A 21403-nucleotide genomic window follows, 5' to 3' on the forward strand; every position below is an offset into this window, starting at 1 on the left:
CATTGCTATGTAAAAAAAACACTCTAATGGCGCACCGCTTCGGGGTGCGCCATTAGTAAGTTTCCCCCCTTAGCTAATTCGTCCCTCTCCCTCGCCAGTCCACCCGCGCGCTCACCGGCCTGACCCACGACGCCGCCGCCCCGACCCCCGCCGCCCCGACCCCCGCCGCCCTCGCGCCCCCACCACTGCAGCACCCCCGCGCCGCCGCTCCCGCGCCCCCCACCACTGCAGCTCCCCCGCGCCCCACCACTGCAGCTCCCCCGCGCCGGCGCCCCCGCGTCTACCCGCCGCCCCACCTCATCTTCCACGCGCCAAATCGAGCGGCGGCCAGGTAAATCCCTCCTGACCCGCCGGCGTCCACCTCGACCTCCCTCCTCCCCTCCATTCCCTCCTGACTCCTCCACCTTCCCTTCTCTCTGCAGGATCGGACGAACTCCATCATCGAGCAGAACCGGGGCGAGCTCCAGCCCTACCCACCTGCGTCCAGCGCAGGTATGCTCATCCCCTTCCCGCCCCTCCGGCTGCCGGCGTCCGCCCTCCCTCTCCCCTGTCCCCCATCTCTGATTGGCAGTGGTTATGTTGATGAATATAAGTGGTGATTATTTCAGTGTTTATTTCAGTGAATATAAGTGGTTATGTTGCAAAATATTCTACTTTGTAATAAAGCTCAAGTGTTTCGAACACATATTTTATATGTGGTTGCATCTGTGTCAACTGTCAAGTTCATCACTTTCATATGGTATCTCAAGCAAGTCTCATTTCTCATTATCTCAAGCAATATTAATGTAGAAGTGAAGGGTGGTGTCACTGCAGATCAGAGCAGTTCGCTCCTCACACAAATTCAGATGTTCTGCAAGGCCATAACACTGAGCATGGTTCTTGTTTTTAGTAGAAGCTCTATACACACAGTCTCCCAAAAGCTTAGCAAATCAGTCATCAGTGTAGATGCCAGGGTTAGCTAGAGACAATGGAGTAGACAGAACACAGACATATAGTCAAGCCTCTTGAGAGGCTGGAATGATATCAGTGGCAATTAATTTGGCTTTACTGAAAACCTTACTGAAACTAAATTCAGTTAGCTGGGTCATCTTCCACTTGAGAGGCTGGAATGATATCAGTGGCAATTATTTCCTATGATATGATGCAGCAGTAGTAGTAGTATATTGTGCTTAGGGCATGAATCATATGCAGCAGTAGTAGTAGTATTTTGTGATGTGGCAGAATATCTTGTTTCAAATATAGCCTATGCATGTCTTGTTTTCTGGTTATGGATATTGTATAGTACTGCATATCTTGTTTTTTTGTAATATAATGCTTACCAAAGGCACATAAACTGCCAAAACTGAAAGAAATTGGAGTGTTGAAGATATGCTAGTAGAGGACCATATGGTCTGTGGCCTTTTCATCCATATGAAAGTAGAGGCACATTGTGGTGCTAGTTTGCTGGGTTTTGTCTCCGACCATCGTGTCGTGATGATTTTGCAGGTACCCCGAGAGGCCCTTGAGTTTGCCGGAATGTCGATTAACTTCCGTTCCGGCAAATTCGGGTACTCCATATGTCCTATTTTCAGCAAAGGTCATGCTGAAATTTTCCGTGAATTTTAGCATGACTTTGCTAAAAATAGGACATATGGGGCACTTCCGACTAATGCATGGGCCGGGGTATCTTAGTACTTAATTAAGTAGGATCAACTGCCTCTTGTGTTATACATATAGAAGTGTGATATCTACTCATAGTTATTACTAATGTCAGTTGCTCGTCATCGATAAACCCTAATCTGGTAGGATGACCTACTAAAAAAGCCCATACCACATATTCTATTTGGATGGGCGTGTTTTCACCACACTGTGGATTATCTTATTGGACCCAACAGAGATGATGTAGTTTTAAATTATGAACATAGGAAATGTCGTCATCGGACGACGAAAGTCTCTCTTGGGAGTGCAACTGGTGCCATGACGGTCGAGGTCTGTGCGACAGGCCTCACCTGGACGACGATCGGCGCTTCAGCATTAAGCTCGAGGAGACCTTCGAAGTTGAAACGGTACGCAACGACGACAAGTGTTTTTTTCATAATTAAGCATGACTTCAACTATTTCAACGTGTAATTTCATCTTTTACAATTCGAGTATAGTTTATCCCATGCCATGCAAGACGCTATGTCTTGGAGAGGATGGATTTTGAAGATCATGAAAATTTTGAAACGAAGAAAATTCACCTAAGGACACATCATGATGTGGATTTTGAAGTAAATCTGTATAATGCTGAGAGCGTAACCCATTTTGGTTGCCAAAATTGGGAAGCATTTTGCAAGATGTATGGTTTTGATGAGGTTATGCTTGTCACCATGGATCTTGGTGATCCTGGCATCGACCAAGACAATATGGACATTTGGGTTCTTGTGGATACGCCTCCAGTTCTACCGCTATGTGAGTTTGTCAAACATAGTTAATTATTAACTAATCTATATTGTTTATTTCAAAATAGTTGACAGCTTATTTCTATTAACAGCTTATTTTGATTGTTCAAAAAATGTGCGGAAAATGGTAGACAAAACCCACTACACCGATGGCTCCGAGTTAACTTATCAGGAGAAAAATCATCTGGTCGGATTTTGTACTGATCTTGAGAATTACAATATCTACAATCAAACTCCTCAACATTATGGTCAATACGTGCCACTAGTGCACGTGTTGAACTACGGTAACTACCATGGAGATACCCTGGTAAGATTTTTTACTATTACGACATCCGTGCATCTTTTGCATACTTCTAAAACTAGTACATCATTGCTAACTATGAAGTTATTACTATGTTTTTCAACAGAGAATCCCAGAGGATTGTGTGCCTCATTTGATGTATCAGAATGGCAGCCTTCAAGTTTTGAACTTATATCCAGGTCATCCTACGAATCTCAACTGTCCATACCGGATTTCTAGAAGAAGTGGAGACATGCTAATCAGAGAATGGAAAAAATGTATGGACAGTCGTAAGGAGGTTCTTGGAAGCAAAAGGAAGCGCCGCGCAAGAATTAGAGACAGGATGATCTCCATTCTCCATAATGGAGAGTCAGGGTCTATATTGTTTTATACTATTTTACCTTAAATAGGGTATTTTAGGTCCTTAATAACGAGTAGAAGTTGTATGATGATGATTAGTAGGACTTGTTAGGATTAGTATTACTTTCGACAAACTCGCTACTCGCGGTCTCGAGACTTGTAATGTTCTATCTTTGTTCGGTCTTTTAAATTCGGAGACTTATATGATGAATTGTATTCGGAGACTAATCTTTTATTGTATTCGATGAATCTGCTGTTGCTGTGTGGTGCTGTTTATATTCTGTCCAATAATATATTTTGTAATCTGTGCAAATATTAGAAAAGAAAAAAAAATCCCTAATATACATACTAATGGCGCATCACCCAAATGTGCGCCATTAGTATGCCAAAGCATACTAATGGCGCATCACCCAGGAGTGCGCCATTAGTATGGCAAAGCACATGCCCACTGGGAGGCACACTAATGGCGCACCGTGGCCTATACTAGTGGCGTGGTGCTAGTGGCGCACAGTAGTGCGCCATTAGTAGGCAAAACTGGTGCGCCACTAGTAAGCCTTTTTCTAGTAGTGTAAGGTTAACCCTCTGTCCATATAGCCCTATGATCTTTGGGACCTCTACTTAATCCATCAGTTAAAATATAGCGAAGACACTGCCATGTGGGCCCCGCTTCTAGTTTGATAGAGTCTTAGTTGACCGGGTAAACATCGGCACATGGATCCACTTGGCATACGTCGTCGTTCCGTCCTTGTGTGTGCCAAAAGTTTTTGGGATGTTTTGAGTTCAGAAATAATTTAAAAAATCCAAAAAAAATTAAACCCTGAAAAATCATAAGAAATTTATATGAATTCAGAGTTATGCAAAATTGTATTAGAAAATGTTTAAAAAATATCGCATATATGTGCATTTCATTTACATTCATGTGAAAACCAATACTTTAAACCTGATTCGGGTAAATAACTTAAATTGGCCTTTTAATAATTATTCAAGTTGTTGGAAATGCTATAATTAGTGCATTTGAAATAATTCAATTAGCTTATGTTATGTTGCATTAGATCAATTTCAAATAACACTATAGCATGCCATGGATCTCATATCATGATCACTTCGGTGTCTTGATTGTAGTGGTAAATGGCTTGTCTAACGCTTTCCTGGTGTTTGTGTTTCTTCTTGATAGGACCCAAAGTTGATGTGAACAATGAGAAAGACCTAAGCAGTGTGAGTCCTTGATGAAAGACAAGGAAAATCACTTGATCATATGGGCGTCGACGACGTTTATGCCAATAGATAGAATGGATCCTGCCAACGCTGCCTTCGTCCATACGGGAACTAGGGCCGGACGAAAAGCTCGAAGCTCGTGAGCATAATGAGCGCTCGATAGTTCGGCTCCTGCTCGTTAGTTAATGAACCAAGCCGAACACTGTTTTTTGCTCGTTAAGATTAACGAGCTTAATGAGTGAGCAAACGAGTTTCACGAGCTAACTCGTTTCACTCGATACTTTTCAAAAGTTTGATATGAGACCCCTAGTTCAAATCAGCCCATACTAACAAAAGAGTTGAGTTAGCCCAGCCTAGGGGCCATGTGCCCCATCCCACTTTGGCACTTCTCCTAGACCTAGGAACATGCCGAGAGGAGACCCTAGAGTCAACCAGGATCCAGCCGCCGGGAACCAAATGTCCTTGTTCAATTTATACCGTTGTGAATTTTTAATGGGATCATGGGATTCTTTTATGTTGTTTATTATCATAAAATCTTTGTTTAATTTATTCCATTGTGAATTTTTTATGGGATCATGGGATTTTTTGTGTTGTTTATTAACTTAATGAGCACTCGTGAACGCTCACGAGCATAACGAGCCCATAACGAACCGAGCCGAACAGAGGTTTTAGCTCGTTAATATTAATGAGCTTAATGATAACGAGCTTAACGATAATGAGCTTAATGATAACGAGCCGAACAAGCCGAGCAGCTCGTTAATCCAGCCCTAACGGGAACGACGGGAACGGCACCTCATTTCAACTTGCCAGGTGGGCCCCTTCCATTGGTGGCACATCCCTCCATCTTTTGAATTAGTATTGTATGTTCCCATCAATATTAACGATTCCTATGCAAATATTACAATTGAAACAACGGGTGCCTCTACAAACTTTAAATTTAACTCCTAGATTATTCCGTAAATCCTTCACATGCTTAAATAAGCTCAAGAGCCCATTGCCGTGGAATGGTAATATTTATGGTGATAACGGGCCGGCCTGATGGAGGCCCCATGTAGCAAAGAATTGATCAGGCAATGGACCATTAATTCAACTTGACCTGATACTTAACGGGTGAGACGCATTCGACAATGAGGTCTACCCACTTGGAGTCAAAACCCAGCTTAAACATAATACTTCTCAAGAAATTCCACTCCACCTGGTCATATGAATTGTGCATATCAAGCTTGACGTCAAAAAGATTAAACCTTCCTTTCCTTTTCTTCTTTGTAGTACGATAACGCTCGTATGACACCAAGTCATTATTCCTAATCATGCACCATGGAAAGTAAGTGCTTGCTTATGGCAAAAATTATCTCGGGCAGCATAGTCTTCAAACAGTTAGCAACATTTCTTGATAACTTTATAAACTACATCGCGTGAAGAAAAATGGCTGGAACTGATTACGGATTTGGGGTTATCAAATTTTGGAATAGAAAACACCATTTACGGTTACATCCATCTAGAACCATGCCCGAGTTGAGTGCTTGTAACACATTATGGAATCGCGCAATCATCTGTATTACATAATTAGTTGATTTACTAAAACATTAAGCGTCAACACGCGCGGATTCTTCCTCCTGCTTTTGCATGGCCCTTGATTAAGCTGCTCCATTTTGTTGATTGCTTGCTTATTAATGCTTGACTTGAGTAAATTGTTATGGATGTTATATTTGCAGCTTGGAGCACTCTCACTCTTCCTACGTTGCCAGTTGCTGCAAACATGCTGTACTTTAGATGCAACCGTGCAAGAGAACGGTCTGTATAATTTAACAAAATATTTTCTAGGAAGTTCACCGTATTTTTAACTCTTCCCTGGACTCTCAGTGCAAATGTGAATGATGTAGTTTGTTACTGTTTTGTTATACTTGTTTAGCTACCCTTGAAAATGAGTGTGTGGCTTTCTCAGGTGTCTCTCTCGTGTGTTTCACATTCTTTATGCACCACGCTGCTCATTATTTATTTTATGCATGATCAAAGAGCAAACGTGAACTTGTCATCCGTGCTAAACCATAGGTAGCACCGTTTCTTCTCTAAATTCGTGAAATCATATACATAATCTGATAAGCCTCCCGAGTATAGGATATGTGTACACTGGACTTCCCTATAAGAACGAAAATTATATACATGACACTGGACCGACAAGAGGTACCAATAACCTGCGCTCACCTTTGTTTTAGAAACTCACTCATCAGACCAGGTGATTCCCTCCATGCCGACATTCTGGTCAAGCCCCAAGGCATTCCACACCGCAGGAGACGCGTCGACGATGTTGTCGGCACACGGGGGCTCGTAGTTGTGGTCTTCGTCGCAGCCATAGACGGAGTCGCACTCGTCCACCACCTTGGCATACACGGACTTGCCATTGGCGGTGATCTTGATTCGGTGCCCGCAACGGGCCATGTTCTTGAACCAGCCGGTGGAGAGCGCGACTACCATCTCCTTGTCGCTATGGTAGGCGTTGTCACACTCCGACGGACCGCCGCCGTCCTTGCCCTTCTCAAAGCTGTTGAGCGTCAAGACGGCCTTGGTGGTCGCGGTGACCGGCGGCGAGCAGTGGTACTGCGGGTACCTCTTGCCATCCTCGCAACAGTCCGGGTCGTTGCTCTTCTCACAGTTGCCCGACTTTCCTGGAAGGTAGCCACTTGCACGGCAGACACCGAGACCGGGGCGGAGTGAGGACGCGATGTGGGAGGTGGAGAGCGCCACCAGGAGGAAGATTGCCATGGTGGCTAGAGCTCTTGCAGTGGCCATCTTAGCTACTGAACAGTGCTCAACTCTAACGCTCGTCTACTTCTTGGTTGCTGCTACAGTACTGGTTTGTTTGCCTCGATTGATTGTGTTGTGTGGTTAGAGAGCTGCAGGGTCGACTTTATATAGTGCTTCTACTAGTTCAGTTATGAGCACCAACTTGTTGCATATTCTCCACGGCAAATCATTGACGCGTTCAGACATGGCACTGGTCCGTAACGTATCAAATGGATTGTTATAATACTAGGTCGGACGTCTATATACCGTGTCTCATTGAGCATGATCCTTGGGAAAGACAGACAGAGACAGGATTACACCCATGATAAAAATATTGCAGAACAGGTTCAAAGAACTGAATGAATTGATAGCAACATTCTTCATATTCTATTTCTACCACACTTCTTACCGGTGCTTTCAACCATGACTAACACCATCTGAGGGTCACTGGAATATAGAAAACTTCGTTAGATAAATAAGTATTTACTCAAAAGCCACGTACGTGCATGTCTTATTCTTGTGTTCTTGAAAATGGTACCACGAGAAGGAAATAAAATGTACACCTTTGGGAGAACATAGATAATGCTACAACGAGAGGTGCAGTTCATTGCTGGTGCAACACATATTTTTGCCATTTTTATTTGCACCTATAGTTACGTGGGACTTCCTCTTCCAACCATACTGGCTTGTCCAAAATCTGCACCGATGTAAAATGCCACATACTTATTAGATCGGGAGAATTAAGTTACGTGAGACATCTCTATTTTTTTTCCCTTGGGGCCAGTTGGGGTTGAAAATTTATCAGCTTCATGAATTCATGTCGAATTCAGCGGACATGAAAACCGTGCCCCACCATTTGACATTGACAGAACCACTTATTATTCAGGCCCCTGCTAAATCGCCCGATCCGTATTTTCCTGATCGGCGATTCCAGCCGCAATCCTGAGCCTCTCCTCTGTACGTTGGCCGTGGCGGCAACGCCGGCCTCCACCTCAGGAGATCTTATCTTCGCCCCGTCTTCCCAACCATGGATAAGCTGCGACGGATGTGCGTGCGTCGGCGCGTTAAGACCCTGCTACCGCAAGCTACACGAGTGGCGCGGGCCCAGTCCGTCTGATTGTGGCGGGACAGCGGCGGCGGCTGCATGCTCGGTGCTGCCTCATCGGCGTCCTGCTCGTCTAGGAGATGGCGGCTGCTGGCGCTCAACACAAGCAATAAATATCGATGGTGTCGTGTCCTCAAGGCAGAGCTCGCGTGGGTGCGAACTGTGGAAGGTGCAGCTGCACAACGGCTACTTGCGACCCTCTCGGTGGCATGATTTCGGCGGCATGAGTTTATGGGGTGTCCTTCCCGAGGTCGCGAGTGATGCAACAGCGATGATGGCCGTCAAGGCAGCCTCCGAGGTTCTGGACTTCACCATGGGTACGTGTGTCGGCTACAAGGGGCAGGCCTGATGGTGTAGCATGCTATTGCGAGGGCACGATGCCGCGAGCGGAACACGATGATGTGGCGGTGGAGGCGACGGCCCAGTGCATGGCACATCTGGCGTCCAGGGGCATCTTATCCACCTTTGGTAGTAATCTGGATGCCGAAATAGACTTTGCTAATAGGGTCGGGTGTGCCAAGGATTTCCCATCGTCTGTGCCTCTGTGCACGTGGAGGATGCAAGGGTAAAGACCCCGGGGCCGTGGTGTATGCTGCTCGTCGGTTCATGTCAGTTTGGACTGGCAGTGGCTAGATTTGCATCGCGACATGATGGCCCCTCGATGGCTATCGTGATGATCTTATGTGGGATTACATCCCACTCATCGGCTAGGGTCACTTTGGCCTTGCTAGCGTGATGTGACTTTCGGACGATCAATCATCAAGTTTGTGACTAAATCACTGCTTCATGTCCGGGGTGAAAACCTTTGTTCTAGCTTGTATTTGTTGGGCTCATCAGCATCACACTAGGGTAATTACCTTCATGAAGGTGTCTTCTAGTATATGTGTGCTAGCCTTCAGTGGTTGGTCTCGGCTTGCTGGATGAAAATCCATGGCCTGGTAAGTTGTGACCGGACGGGACGATGGCGTCGGAAGGACGTGTATTCTTCTCGAAGGTGTTGTCGCGGAAGCAGTAGACTTCGTTATAGGTGTTGCATTCATATCTTGTAAAGGTTCTTCCATGGTTGCCTATGTTTTGTATTCCCCTTGTTGATGATTGTGGTCAATTTTCATAACAAATGGTTGTGTGCGTCACAATGATGTAAAGGCCCGAGATTTCAGCCTCTTTTTTTTTAAATACAGGTCAATTTTTTCCAGGTGGGACACTATGTTCCCGCGCCTCCTGCTCTAGCCTCAACCTCGCTCTTGCAAACCAGCTAGAGCACGCATAGCTGCCTCCCGCCATTGTCGTGTCTTCCCCGTGTGTCGTTGTCGTGCATTGTGGTCACTGGCGTTCAAACAGAAGCAGTACCAGTTCCAGGTCCGACGGGCCATTAGATTAGACTAGTCCCCTATTAACACTACTAGGAAAAGGGCTATAGATGGAATGGCCACTAATGGCGCACCAGACATGTGGTGCGCCATTGCTATATAACAGTGGCGCACCATGTGCTGGTGCGCCATTAGTGTGAAAGACACACGGTGCGCCATTAGTAACAAATTTTTTTTATTTTTATTTTTCCAGACATACTAATGGCGCACCAGGGCACAGTGCGCCATTACTAGTTCTAACTAGTAATGGCGCACTAGCCACATAGTGTGCCACTACAATATTTTTTTATTTTTTATTTTTTTGCAAAACTGCTAATGGCGCACCAGGGGAGAGTGCGCCATTACTAGTTTAAGCTAGTAATGGCGCACTTTTCGACGGTGCGCCATTAGTGTATATTTCATGGACACTTTGATCTCGATCCCCCTCCATCTCGATCGCTATCCCACCTCGCCAGATATGGTCCCCCTCGCCGCCGAGCACCCCCCGCACCCTCTACCCCGCTCCACCGGCCGCCGCCGCCGACCCCCCGCACCCTCCCACGCTCCAACCGCCGCCGACGAACCACCGCACCCTTCCCTGCTCCACCGCTGCCGACGACCCACCGCACCCTCCCCCGCTCCACCGCCGCCGACGACCCACCGCACCCTAGCTCCCCTGCTCCACCACCGCCGACGATCCACCGCACCCTCCCCGGCCCGCTCCACCGCCGCCGACGACCCCCCGCACCCTCCCCGGCCCGCTCCACCGCCGCCGCCGAGCCCCCGCACCCTCCCGGACCCGCTCCACCGTCACAAATGAATGCAACTAAAATTGCAAAAAAAACAAATTTGATTATATTTTCAAATAACAAATTTGATGATATTTTCAAATAATAAATTTGATGATATTTTTAAATAATAAATTATTACTGTTTCATATTCATATTCAATTTCTAAAAAATTATTAGATGCAAAAAAAAATTTACTTATGGCACACCTCTGGCTGGTGCGCCATTGCTACATAATTTTTTTTACTAATGGCGCACGCGTCGTGGGTGCGCCATTGCTATGTAAAAAAACACTCTAATGGCGCACCGCTTCGGGGTGCACCATTAGTAAGTTCCCCCCCTTAGCTAATTCCTCCCTCTCCGTCGCCAGTCCACCCGCGCGCTCACCGGCCTGACCCACGACGCCGCCGCCCTGACCCCCGCCGCCCCGACCCCCGCCGCCCCCGCGCCCCCCACCACTGCAGCTCCCCCGCGCCGCCGCCCCCGCGCCCCCCACCACTGCAGCTCCCCCGCGCCGCCGCCCCCGCGCCCCCCACCACTGCAGCTCCCCCGCGCCGGCGCCCCCGCGTCTACCCGCCGCCCCACCTCATCTTCCACGCGCCAAATCGAGCGGCGGCCAGGTAAATCCCTCCTGACCCGCCGGCGTCCACCTTGACCTCCCTCCTCCCCTCCATTCCCTCCTGACTCCTCCACCTTCCCTTCTCTCTGCAGGATCGGACGAACTCCATCATCGAGCAGAACCGGGGCGAGCTCCAGCCCTACCCACCTGCGTCCAGCGCAGGTATGCTCATCCCCTTCCCGCCCCTCCGGCTGCCGGCGTCCGCCCTCCCTCTCCCCTGTCCCCCATCTCTGATTGGCAGTGGTTATGTTGATGAATATAAGTGGTGATTATTTCAGTGTTTATTTCAGTGAATATAAGTGGTTATGTTGCAAAATATTCTACTTTGTAATAAAGCTCAAGTGTTTCGAACACATATTTTATATGTGGTTGCATCTGTGTCAACTGTCAAGTTCATCACTTTCATATGGTATCTCAAGCAAGTCTCATTTCTCATTATCTCAAGCAATATTAATGTAGAAGTGAAGGGTGGTGTCACTGCAGATCGGAGCAGTTCGCTCCTCACACAAATTCAGATGTTCTGCAAGGCCATAACACTGAGCATGGTTCTTGTTTTTAGTAGAAGCTCTATACACACAGTCTCCCAAAAGCTTAGCAAATCAGTCATCAGTGTAGATGCCAGGGTTAGCTAGAGACAATGGAGTAGACAGAACACAGACATATAGTCAAGCCTCTTGAGAGGCTGGAATGATATCAGTGGCAATTAATTTGGCTTTACTGAAAACCTTACTGAAACTAAATTCAATTAGCTGGGTCATCTTCCACTTGAGAGGCTGGAATGATATCAGTGGCAATTATTTCCTATGATATGATGCAGCAGTAGTAGTAGTATATTGTGCTTAGGGCATGAATCATATGCAGCAGTAGTAGTAGTATTTTGTGATGTGGCAGAATATCTTGTTTCAAATATAGCCTATGCATGTCTTGTTTTCTGGTTATGGATATTGTATAGTACTGCATATCTTGTTTTTTTGTAATATAATGCTTACCAAAGGCACATAAACTGCCAAAACTGAAAGAAATTGGAGTGTTGAAGATATGCTAGTAGAGGACCATATGGTCTGTGGCCTTTTCATCCATATGAAAGTAGAGGCACATTGTGGTGCTAGTTTGCTGGGTTTTGTCTCCGACCATCGTGTCGTGATGATTTTGCAGGTACCCCGAGAGGCCCTTGAGTTTGCCGGAATGTCGATTAACTTCCGTTCCGGCAAATTCGGGTACTCCATATGTCCTATTTTCAGCAAAGGTCATGCTGAAATTTTCCGTGAATTTTAGCATGACTTTGCTAAAAATAGGACATATGGGGCACTTCCGACTAATGCATGGGCCGGGGTATCTTAGTACTTAATTAAGTAGGATCAACTGCCTCTTGTGTTATACATATAGAAGTGTGATATCTACTCATAGTTATTACTAATGTCAGTTGCTCGTCATCGATAAACCCTAATCTGGTAGGATGACCTACTAAAAAAGCCCATACCACATATTCTATTTGGATGGGCGTGTTTTCACCACACTGTGGATTATCTTATTGGACCCAACAGAGATGATGTAGTTTTGAATTATGAACATAGGAAATGTCGTCATCGGACGACGAAAGTCTCTCGGGGGAGTGCGACTGGTGCCACAACGGTCGAGGTCTGTGCGACAGGCCTCACCTGGACGATGATCGGCGCTTCAGCATTAAGCTCGAGGAGACCTTCGAAGTTGAAACGGCACGCAACGACGACAAGTGTTTTTTCATAATTAAGCATGACTTCAACTATTTCAACGTGTAATTTCATCTTTTACAATTCGAGTATAGTTTATCCCATGCCATGCAAGACGCTATGTCTTGGAGAGGATGGATTTTGAAGATCATGAAAATTTTGAAACGAAGAAAATTCACCTAAGGACACATCATGATGTGGATTTTGAAGTAAATCTGTATAATGTTGAGAGCGTAACCCATTTTGGTTGCCAAAATTGGGAAGCATTTTGCAAGATGTATGGTTTTGATGAGGGTATGCTTGTCACCATGGATCTTGGTGATCCTGGCATCGACCAAGACAATATGGACATTTGGGTCCTTGTGGATACGCCTCCAGTTCTACCGCTATGTGAATTTGTCAAACATAGTTAATTATTAACTAATCTATATTGTTTATTTCAAAATAGTTGACAGCTTATTTCTATTAACAGCTTATTTTGATTGTTTAAAAAATGTGCGGAAAATGGTAGACAAAACCCACTACACCGATGGCTCCGAGTTAACTTATCAGGAGAAAAATCATCTGGTCGGATTTTGTACTGATCTTGAGAATTACAATATCTACAATCAAACTCCTCAACATTATGGTCAATACGTGCCACTAGTGCACGTGTTGAACTACGGTAACTACCATGGAGATACCCTGGTAAGATTTTTTACTATTACGACATCCGTGCATCTTTTGCATACTTCTAAAACTAGTACATCATTGCTAACTATGAAGTTATTACTATGTTTTTCAACAGAGAATCCCAGAGGATTGTGTGCCTCATTTGATGTATCAGAATGGCAGCCTTCATGTTTTGAACTTATATCCAGGTCATCCTACGAATCTCAACTGTCCATACCGGATTTCTAGAAGAAGTGGAGACATGCTAATCAGAGAATGGAAAAAATGTATGGACAGTCGTAAGGAGGTTCTTGGAAGCAAAAGGAAGCGCCGCGCAAGAATTGGAGACAGGATGATCTCCATTCTCCATAATGGAGAGTCAGGGTCTATATTGTTTTATGCTATTTTACCTTAAATAGGGTATTTTAGGTCCTTAATAACGAGTAGAAGTTGTATGATGATGATTAGTAGGACTTGTTAGGATTAGTATTACTTTCGACAAACTCGCTACTCGCGGTCTCGAGACTTGTAATGTTCTATCTTTGTTCGGTCTTTTGAATTCGGAGACTTATATGATGAATTGTATTCGGAGACTAATCTTTTATTGTATTCGATGAATCTGCTGTTGCTGTGTGGTGCTGTTTATATTCTGTCCAATAATATATTTTGTAATCTGTGCAAATATTAGAAAAGAAAAAAAATCCCTAATATACATACTAATGGCGCATCACCCAAATGTGCGCCATTAGTATGCCAAAGCATACTAATGGCGCATCACCCAGGAGTGCGCCATTAGTATGGCAAAGCACATGCCCACTGGGAGGCACACTAATGGCGCACCGTGGCCTATACTAGTGGCGTGGTGCTAGTGGCGCACCAGTAGTGCGCCATTAGTAGGCAAAACTGGTGCGCCACTAGTAAGCCTTTTTCTAGTAGTGTAAGGTTAACCCTCTGTCCATATAGCCCTATGATCTGTGGGACCTCTACTTAATCCATCAGTTAAAATATAGCGAAGACACTGCCATGTGGGCCCCGCTTCTAGTTTGATAGAGTCTTAGTTGACCGGGTAAACATCGGCACATGGATCCACTTGGCATACATCGTCGTTCGGTCTTGTGTATGCCAAAAGTTTTTTTGGGATGTTTTGAGTTTAGAAATAATTTAAAAAATCCAAAAAAATTTAAACCCTGAAAAATCATAAGAAATTTATATGAATTCAGAGTTATGCAAAATTGTATTAGAAAATGTTTAAAAAATATCGCATATATGTGCATTTCATTTACATTCATGTGAAAACCAATACTTTAAACCTGATTCGGGTAAATAACTTAAATTGGCCTTTTAATAATTATTCGAGTTGTTGGAAATGCTATAATTAGTGCATTTGAAATAATTCAATTAGCTTATGTTATGTTGCATTAGATCAATTTCAAATAACACTATAGCATGCCATGGATCTCATATCATGATCACTTCGGTGTCTTGATTGTAGTGGTAAATGGCTTGTCTAACGCTTTCCTGGTGTTTGTGTTTCTTCTTTATAGGACCCAAAGTTGATGTGAACAATGAGAAAGATCTAAGCAGTATGAGCCGTTGATGAAAGATAAGGAAAATCACTTGATCATATGGGCGTCGACGACGTCTATGCCAATAGATAGAATGGATCCTGCCAATGTTACCTTCGTCCATACCGGAACGGCGGGAATGACACCTCATTTCAACTTGCCAGGTGGGCCCCTTCCATTGGTGGCTCATCCCTCCATATTTTGCATTAGTATTGTATGTTCCCATCAATATTAAGGATTCCTATGCAAATATTACATTCGAAACAACGGGTGCCTCTACAAACTTTAAATTTAACTCCTAGATTATTCCATAAGTCCTTCTCATGCTTAAATAAGCTCAAAAGCCTATTACCGTGGAATGGTAATATTTATGGTGATAACGGGCCGCCCTGATGGAGGTCCCAAGTAGCAGAGAATAGATCAGGTAATGGACCAGTAATTCAACTTGACCTGATACTTAACGGGTGAGACGCATTCGACAATGAGGTCTACCCACTTGGAGTCAAAACCCAGCTTAAACATAATACTTCTCAAGAAATTCCACTCCACCTGGTCATATGAATTGTGCATATCAAGCTTGACGTCAAAAAGATTAAACCTTCCTTTCCTTTTCTTCTTTGTAGTACGATAACGCTCGTATGACACCAAGTCATTATTCGTAATCATGCACCATGGAAAGTAAGTGCTTGCTTATGGCAAAAATTATCTCGGGCAGCATAGTCTTCAAACAGTTAGCAACATTTCTTGATAACTTTATAAACTACATTGCGTGAAGAAAAATGGCTGGAACTGATTACGGATTTGGGGTTATCAAATTTTGGAATAGAAAACACCATTTACGGTTACATCCATCCAGAACCATGCCCGAGTTGAGTGCTTGTAACACATTATGGAATCGCGCAATCATCTGTATTACATAATTAGTTGATTTACTAAAACATTAAGCGTCAACACGCGCGGATTCTTCCTCCTGCTTTTGCATGGCCCTTGATTAAGCTGCTCCATTTTGTTGATTGCTTGCTTATTAATGCTAGACTTGAGTAAATTGTTATAGATGTTATATTTGCAGCTTGGAGCACTCTCACTCTTCCTACGTTGCCAGTTGCTGCAAACATGCTGTACTTTAGATGCAACCGTGCAAGAGAACGGTCTGTTTTGTTATACTTGTTTAGCTACCCTTGAAAATGAGTGTGTGGCTTTCTCAGGTGTCTCTCTCGTGTGTTTCACATTCTTTATGCACCACGCTGCTCATTATTGATTTTATGCATGATCAAAGAGCAAACGTGAACTTGTCATCCGTGCTAAACCATAGGTAGCACCGTTTCTTCTCTAAATTCATGAAATCATATACATAATCTGATAAGCCTCCCGAGTATAGGATATGTGTACACTGGACTTCCCTATAAGAACGAAAATTATATACATGACACTGGACCGACAAGAGGTACCAATAACCTGCGCTCACCTTTGTTTTAGAAACTCACTCATCAGACCAGGTGATTCCCTCCATGCCGACATTCTGGTCAAGCCCCAAGGCATTCCACACCGCAGGAGACGCGTCGACGATGTTGTCGGCACACGGGGGCTCGTAGTTGTGGTCTTTGTCGCAGCCATAGACGGAGTCGCACTCGTCCACCACCTTGGCATACACGGACTTGCCATTGGCGGTGATCTTGATGCGGTGCCCGCAACGGGCCATGTTCTTGAACCAGCCGGTGGAGAGCGCGACTACCATCTCCTTGTCGCTATGGTAGGCGTTGTCACACTCCGACGGACCGCCGCCGTCCTTGCCCTTCTCAAAGCTGTTGAGCGTCAAGACGGCCTTGGTGATCGCGGTGACCGGCGGCGAGCAGTGGTACTGCGGGTACCTCTTGCCATCCTCGCAACAGTCCGGGTCGTTGCTCTTCTCACAGTTGCCCGACTTTCCTGGAAGGTAGCCACTTGCACGGCAGACACCGAGACCAGGGCGGAGTGAGGACGCGATGTGGGAGGTGGAGAGCGCCACCAGGAGGAAGATTGCCATGGTGGCTAGAGCTCTTGCAGTGGCCATCTTAGCTACTGAACAGTGCTCAACTCTAACGCTCGTCTACTTCTTGGTTGCTGCTACAGTACTGTTTTGTTTGCCTCGATTGATTGTGTTGTGTGGTTAGAGAGCTGCAGGGTCGACTTTATATAGTGCTTCTACTAGTTCAGTTATGAGCACCAACTTGTTGCATATTCTCCACGGCAAATCATTGACGCGTTCAGACATGGCACTGGTCCGTAACGTATCAAATGGATTGTTATAATACTAGGTCGGACGTCTATATACCGTGTCTCATTGAGCATGATCCTTGGGAAAGACAGACAGAGACAGGATTACACCCATGATAAAAATATTGCAGAACAGGTTCAAAGAACTGAATGAATTGATAGCAACATTCTTCATATTCTATTTCTACCACACTTCTTACCGGTGCTTTCAACCATGACTAACACCATCTGAGGGTCACTGGAATATAGAAAACTTCGTTAGATAAATAAGTATTTACTCAAAAGCCACGTAAGTGCATGTCTTATTCTTGTGTTCTTGAAAATGGTACCACGAGAAGGAAATAAAATGTACACCTTTGGGAGAACATAGATAATGCTACAACGAGAGGTGCAGTTCATTGCTGGTGCAACACATATTTTTGCCATTTTTATTTGCACCTATAGTTACGTGGGACTTCCTCTTCCAACCATACTGGCTTGTCCAAAATCTGCACCGATGTAAAATGCCACATACTTATTAGATCGGGAGAATTAAGTTACGTGAGACATCTCTATTTTTTTTCCCTTGGGGCCAGTTGGGGTTGAAAATTTATCAGCTTCATGAATTCATGTCGAATTCGGCGGACATGAAAACCGTGCCCCACCATTTGACATTGACAGAACCACTTATTATTCAGGCCCCAGCTGAATCGCCCGATCCGTATTTTCCTGATCGGCGATTCCAGCCACAATCCTGAGCCTCTCCTCTGTACGTTGGCCGTGGCGGCAACGCCGGCCTCCACCTCAGGAGATCTTATCTTCGCCCCGTCTTCCCAACCATGGATAAGCTGCGACGGATGTGCGTGCGTCGGCGCGTTAAGACCCTGCTACCGCAAGCTACACGAGTGGCGCGGGCCCAGTCCGTCTGATTGTGGCGGGACAGCAGCGGCGGCTGCATGCTCAGTGCTGCCTCATCGGCGTCCTGCTCGTCTAGGAGATGGCGGCTGCTGGCGCTCAACACAAGCAATATAAATATCGATGGTGTCGTGTCCTCAAGGCAGAGCTCGCGTGGGTGCGAACTGTGGAAGGTGCAGCTGCACAACGGCTGCTTGCGACCCTCTCGGTGGCATGATCTGGCGGCATGAGTTTATGGGGTGTCCTTCCCAAGGTCGCGAGTGATGCAACAACGATGATGGCCGTCAAGGCAGCCTCCGAGGTTCTGGACTTCACCATGGGTACGTGTGTCGTCTACAAGAGGCAGGCCTGATGGTGTAGCATGCTGTTGCGAGGGCACGATGTCCGCGAGCGGAAAATGATGATGTGGCGGTGGAGGCGACGGCCCAGTGCACGGCACATCTGGCGTCCAGCGGCATCTTATCCACCTTCGGTGGGAATCTGGATGCCGAAATAAGACTTTGCTAATGGGGCCGGGGTGTGCCAAGGATTTCCCATCGTCTGTGCCTCTGTGCACATGGAGGATGCAAGGGTAAAGACCCCGGGGCCGTGGTGTATGCTGCTCGTCGGTTCATGTCAGTTTGGACTGGCAGTGGCTAGATTTGCATCGCGACATGATGGCCCCTCGATGGCTATCGTGATGATCTTATGTGGGATTACATCCCACTCATCTGCTAGGGTCACTTTGGCCTTGCTAGCGTGACATGACTTTCGGAAGATCAATCATCAAGTTTGTGACTAAAACACTGCTTCATGTCCGGGGTGAAAACCTTTGTTCTAGCTTGTATTTGTTGGGCTCATCAGCATCACACTAGCGTAATTACCTTCATGAAGGTGTCTTCTAGTATATGTGTGCTAGCCTTCAGTGGTTGGTCCCGGCTTGCTGGATGAAAATCCATGGCCTGGTAAGTTGCGACCGGACGGACGATGGCGTCGGAAGGACGTGTATTCTTCTCGAAGGTGTTGTCGCGGAAGCAGTAGACTTCGTCATAGGTGTTGCATTCATATCTTGTAAAGGTTCTTCCATGGTTGCCTATGTTTTGTATTCCCCTTGTTGATGATTTTCGTCAACTTTCATAACAAATGGTTGTGTGCGTCACAATGATGTAGAGGCCCGAGATTTCAGCCTCTCTTTTTTTAAATACAGGTCAATTTTTTTCCAGGTGGGACACTATGTTCCCGCGCCTCCTGCTCTAGCCTCAACCTCGCTCTTGCAAACCAGCTAGAGCACGCATAGCTGCCTCCCGCCATTGTTGTGTCCTCCCCGTGTGTCGTTGTCGTGCATTGTGGTCACTGGCGTTCAAACAGAAGCAGTACCACTTCCAGGTCCGACGGGCCATTAGATTAGACCAGTCCCCTATTAAGGTTAACCCTCTGTCCATATAGCCCTATGATCCGTGGGACCTCTACTTAATCCATCAGTTAAAATATAGCGAAGACACTGCCATGTGGGCCCCGCTTCTAGTTTGATAGAGTCTTTGTTGACCGGGTAAACATCGGCACATGGATCCACTTGGCATACGTCGTCGTCGTTCGGTCCTTGTGTGTGCCAAAAGTTTTTGGGATGTTTTGAGTTCAGAAATAATTTAAAAAATCCAAAAAAAATCAAACCCTGAAAAATCATAAGAAATTTATATGAATTCAGAGTTATGCAAAATTGTATTAGAAAATGTTTAAAAAATATCGCATATATGTGCATTTCATTTACATTCATGTGAAAACCAATACTTTAAACCTGATTCGGGTAAATAACTTAAATTGGCCTTTTAATAATTATTCAAGTTGTTGGAAATGCTATAATTAGTGCATTTGAAATAATTCAATTAGCTAATGTTATGTTGCATTAGATCAATTTCAAATAACACTATAGCATGCCATGGATCTCATATCATGATCACTTCGGTGTCTTGATTGTAGTGGTAAATGGCTTGTCTAACGCTTTCCTGGTGTTTGTGTTTCTTCTTGATAGGACCCAAAGTTGATGTGAACAATGAGAAAGACCTAAGCAGTGTGAGTCCTTGATGAAAGACAAGGAAAATCACTTGATTATATGGGCGTCGACGACGTCTATGCCAATATATAGAATGGATCCTGCCAACGCTGCCTTCGTCCATACGGGAACTAGGGCTGGACGAAAAGCTCGAAGCTCGTGAGCATAATGAGCGCTCGATAGTTCGGCTCGTGCTCGTTAGTCAATGAACCAAGCCGAACAGTGTTTTTTGCTCGTTAAGATTAACGAGCTTAATGAGTGAGCAAACGAGTTTCACGAGCTAACTCGTTTCACTCGATACTTTTCAAAAGTTTGATATGAGACCCCTAGTTCAAATCAGCCCATACTAACAAAAGAGTTGAGTTAGCCCAGCCTAGGGGCCATGTGCCCCATCCCACTTTGGCACTTCTCCTAGACCTAGGAACATGCCGAGAGGAGACCCTAGAGTCAACCAGGATCCAGCCGCCGGGAACCAAATGTCCTTGTTCAATTTATACCGTTGTGAATTTTTAATGGGATCATGGGATTCTTTTATGTTGTTTATTATCATAAAATCTTTGTTTAATTTATTCCATTGTGAATTTTTTATGGGATCATGGGATTTTTTGTGTTGTTTATTAACTTAATGAGCACTCGTGAACGCTCACGAGCATAACGAGCCCATAACGAACCGAGCCGAACAGAGGTTTTAGCTCGTTAATATTAATGAGCTTAATGATAACGAGCTTAACGATAATGAGCTTAATGATAACGAGCCGAACAAGCCGAGCAGCTCGTTAATCCAGCCCTAACGGGAACGACACCTCATTTCAACTTGCCAGGTGGGCCCCTTCCATTGGTGGCACATCCCTCCATCTTTTGAATTAGTATTGTATGTTCCCATCAATATTAACGATTCCTATGCAAATATTACAATTGAAACAACGGGTGCCTCTACAAACTTTAAATTTAACTCCTAGATTATTCCGTAAATCCTTCACATGCTTAAATAAGCTCAAGAGCCCATTGCCGTGGAATGGTAATATTTATGGTGATAACGGGCCGGCCTGATGGAGGCCCCAGGTAGCAAAGAATAGATCAGGGAATGGACCATTAATTCAACTTGACCTGATACTTAACGGGTGCGACACATTCGACAATGAGGTCCACCCACTTGGAGTCAAAACCCAGCTTAAACATAATACTTCTCAAGAAATTCCACTCCACCTGGTCATATGAATTGTGCATATCAAGCTTGACATCAAAAAGACAAAACCTTCCTTTCCTTTTCTTCTTGTAGTATGATAACGCTCGTATGCCACCAAGTCATTATTCGTAATCATGCACCCTGGAAAGAAAGTGCTTGCTTATGGCAAAAATTATCTCAGGCAGCATACTCTTCA

General features: G+C 45.2%; 2 protein-coding genes across 2 annotated transcripts; both read right to left on the reverse strand.

The window, feature by feature from the left end:
- Positions 1-6113: 6113 nt before the first annotated feature.
- LOC141025274 (putative ripening-related protein 5) lies at positions 6114-7778 on the reverse strand. Its single transcript, XM_073500576.1, has one exon. The coding sequence runs from the start codon at positions 7063-7065 to the stop codon at positions 6496-6498; it is 570 nt and encodes a 189-aa protein (XP_073356677.1). The 5' UTR covers positions 7066-7778; the 3' UTR covers positions 6114-6495.
- An 8366-nt stretch (positions 7779-16144) lies between these two features.
- LOC141025275 (putative ripening-related protein 5) lies at positions 16145-17631 on the reverse strand. Its single transcript, XM_073500577.1, has one exon. It carries the CDS (start codon positions 16893-16895, stop codon positions 16326-16328), a length of 570 nt encoding a protein of 189 aa, XP_073356678.1. The 5' UTR covers positions 16896-17631; the 3' UTR covers positions 16145-16325.
- Positions 17632-21403: the final 3772 nt, after the last annotated feature.

This window comes from Aegilops tauschii, chromosome 6 (genome assembly GCF_002575655.3).
Source record: "Aegilops tauschii subsp. strangulata cultivar AL8/78 chromosome 6, Aet v6.0, whole genome shotgun sequence".
In the NCBI taxonomy this organism is placed as follows: Eukaryota; Viridiplantae; Streptophyta; class Magnoliopsida; order Poales; family Poaceae; genus Aegilops; species Aegilops tauschii.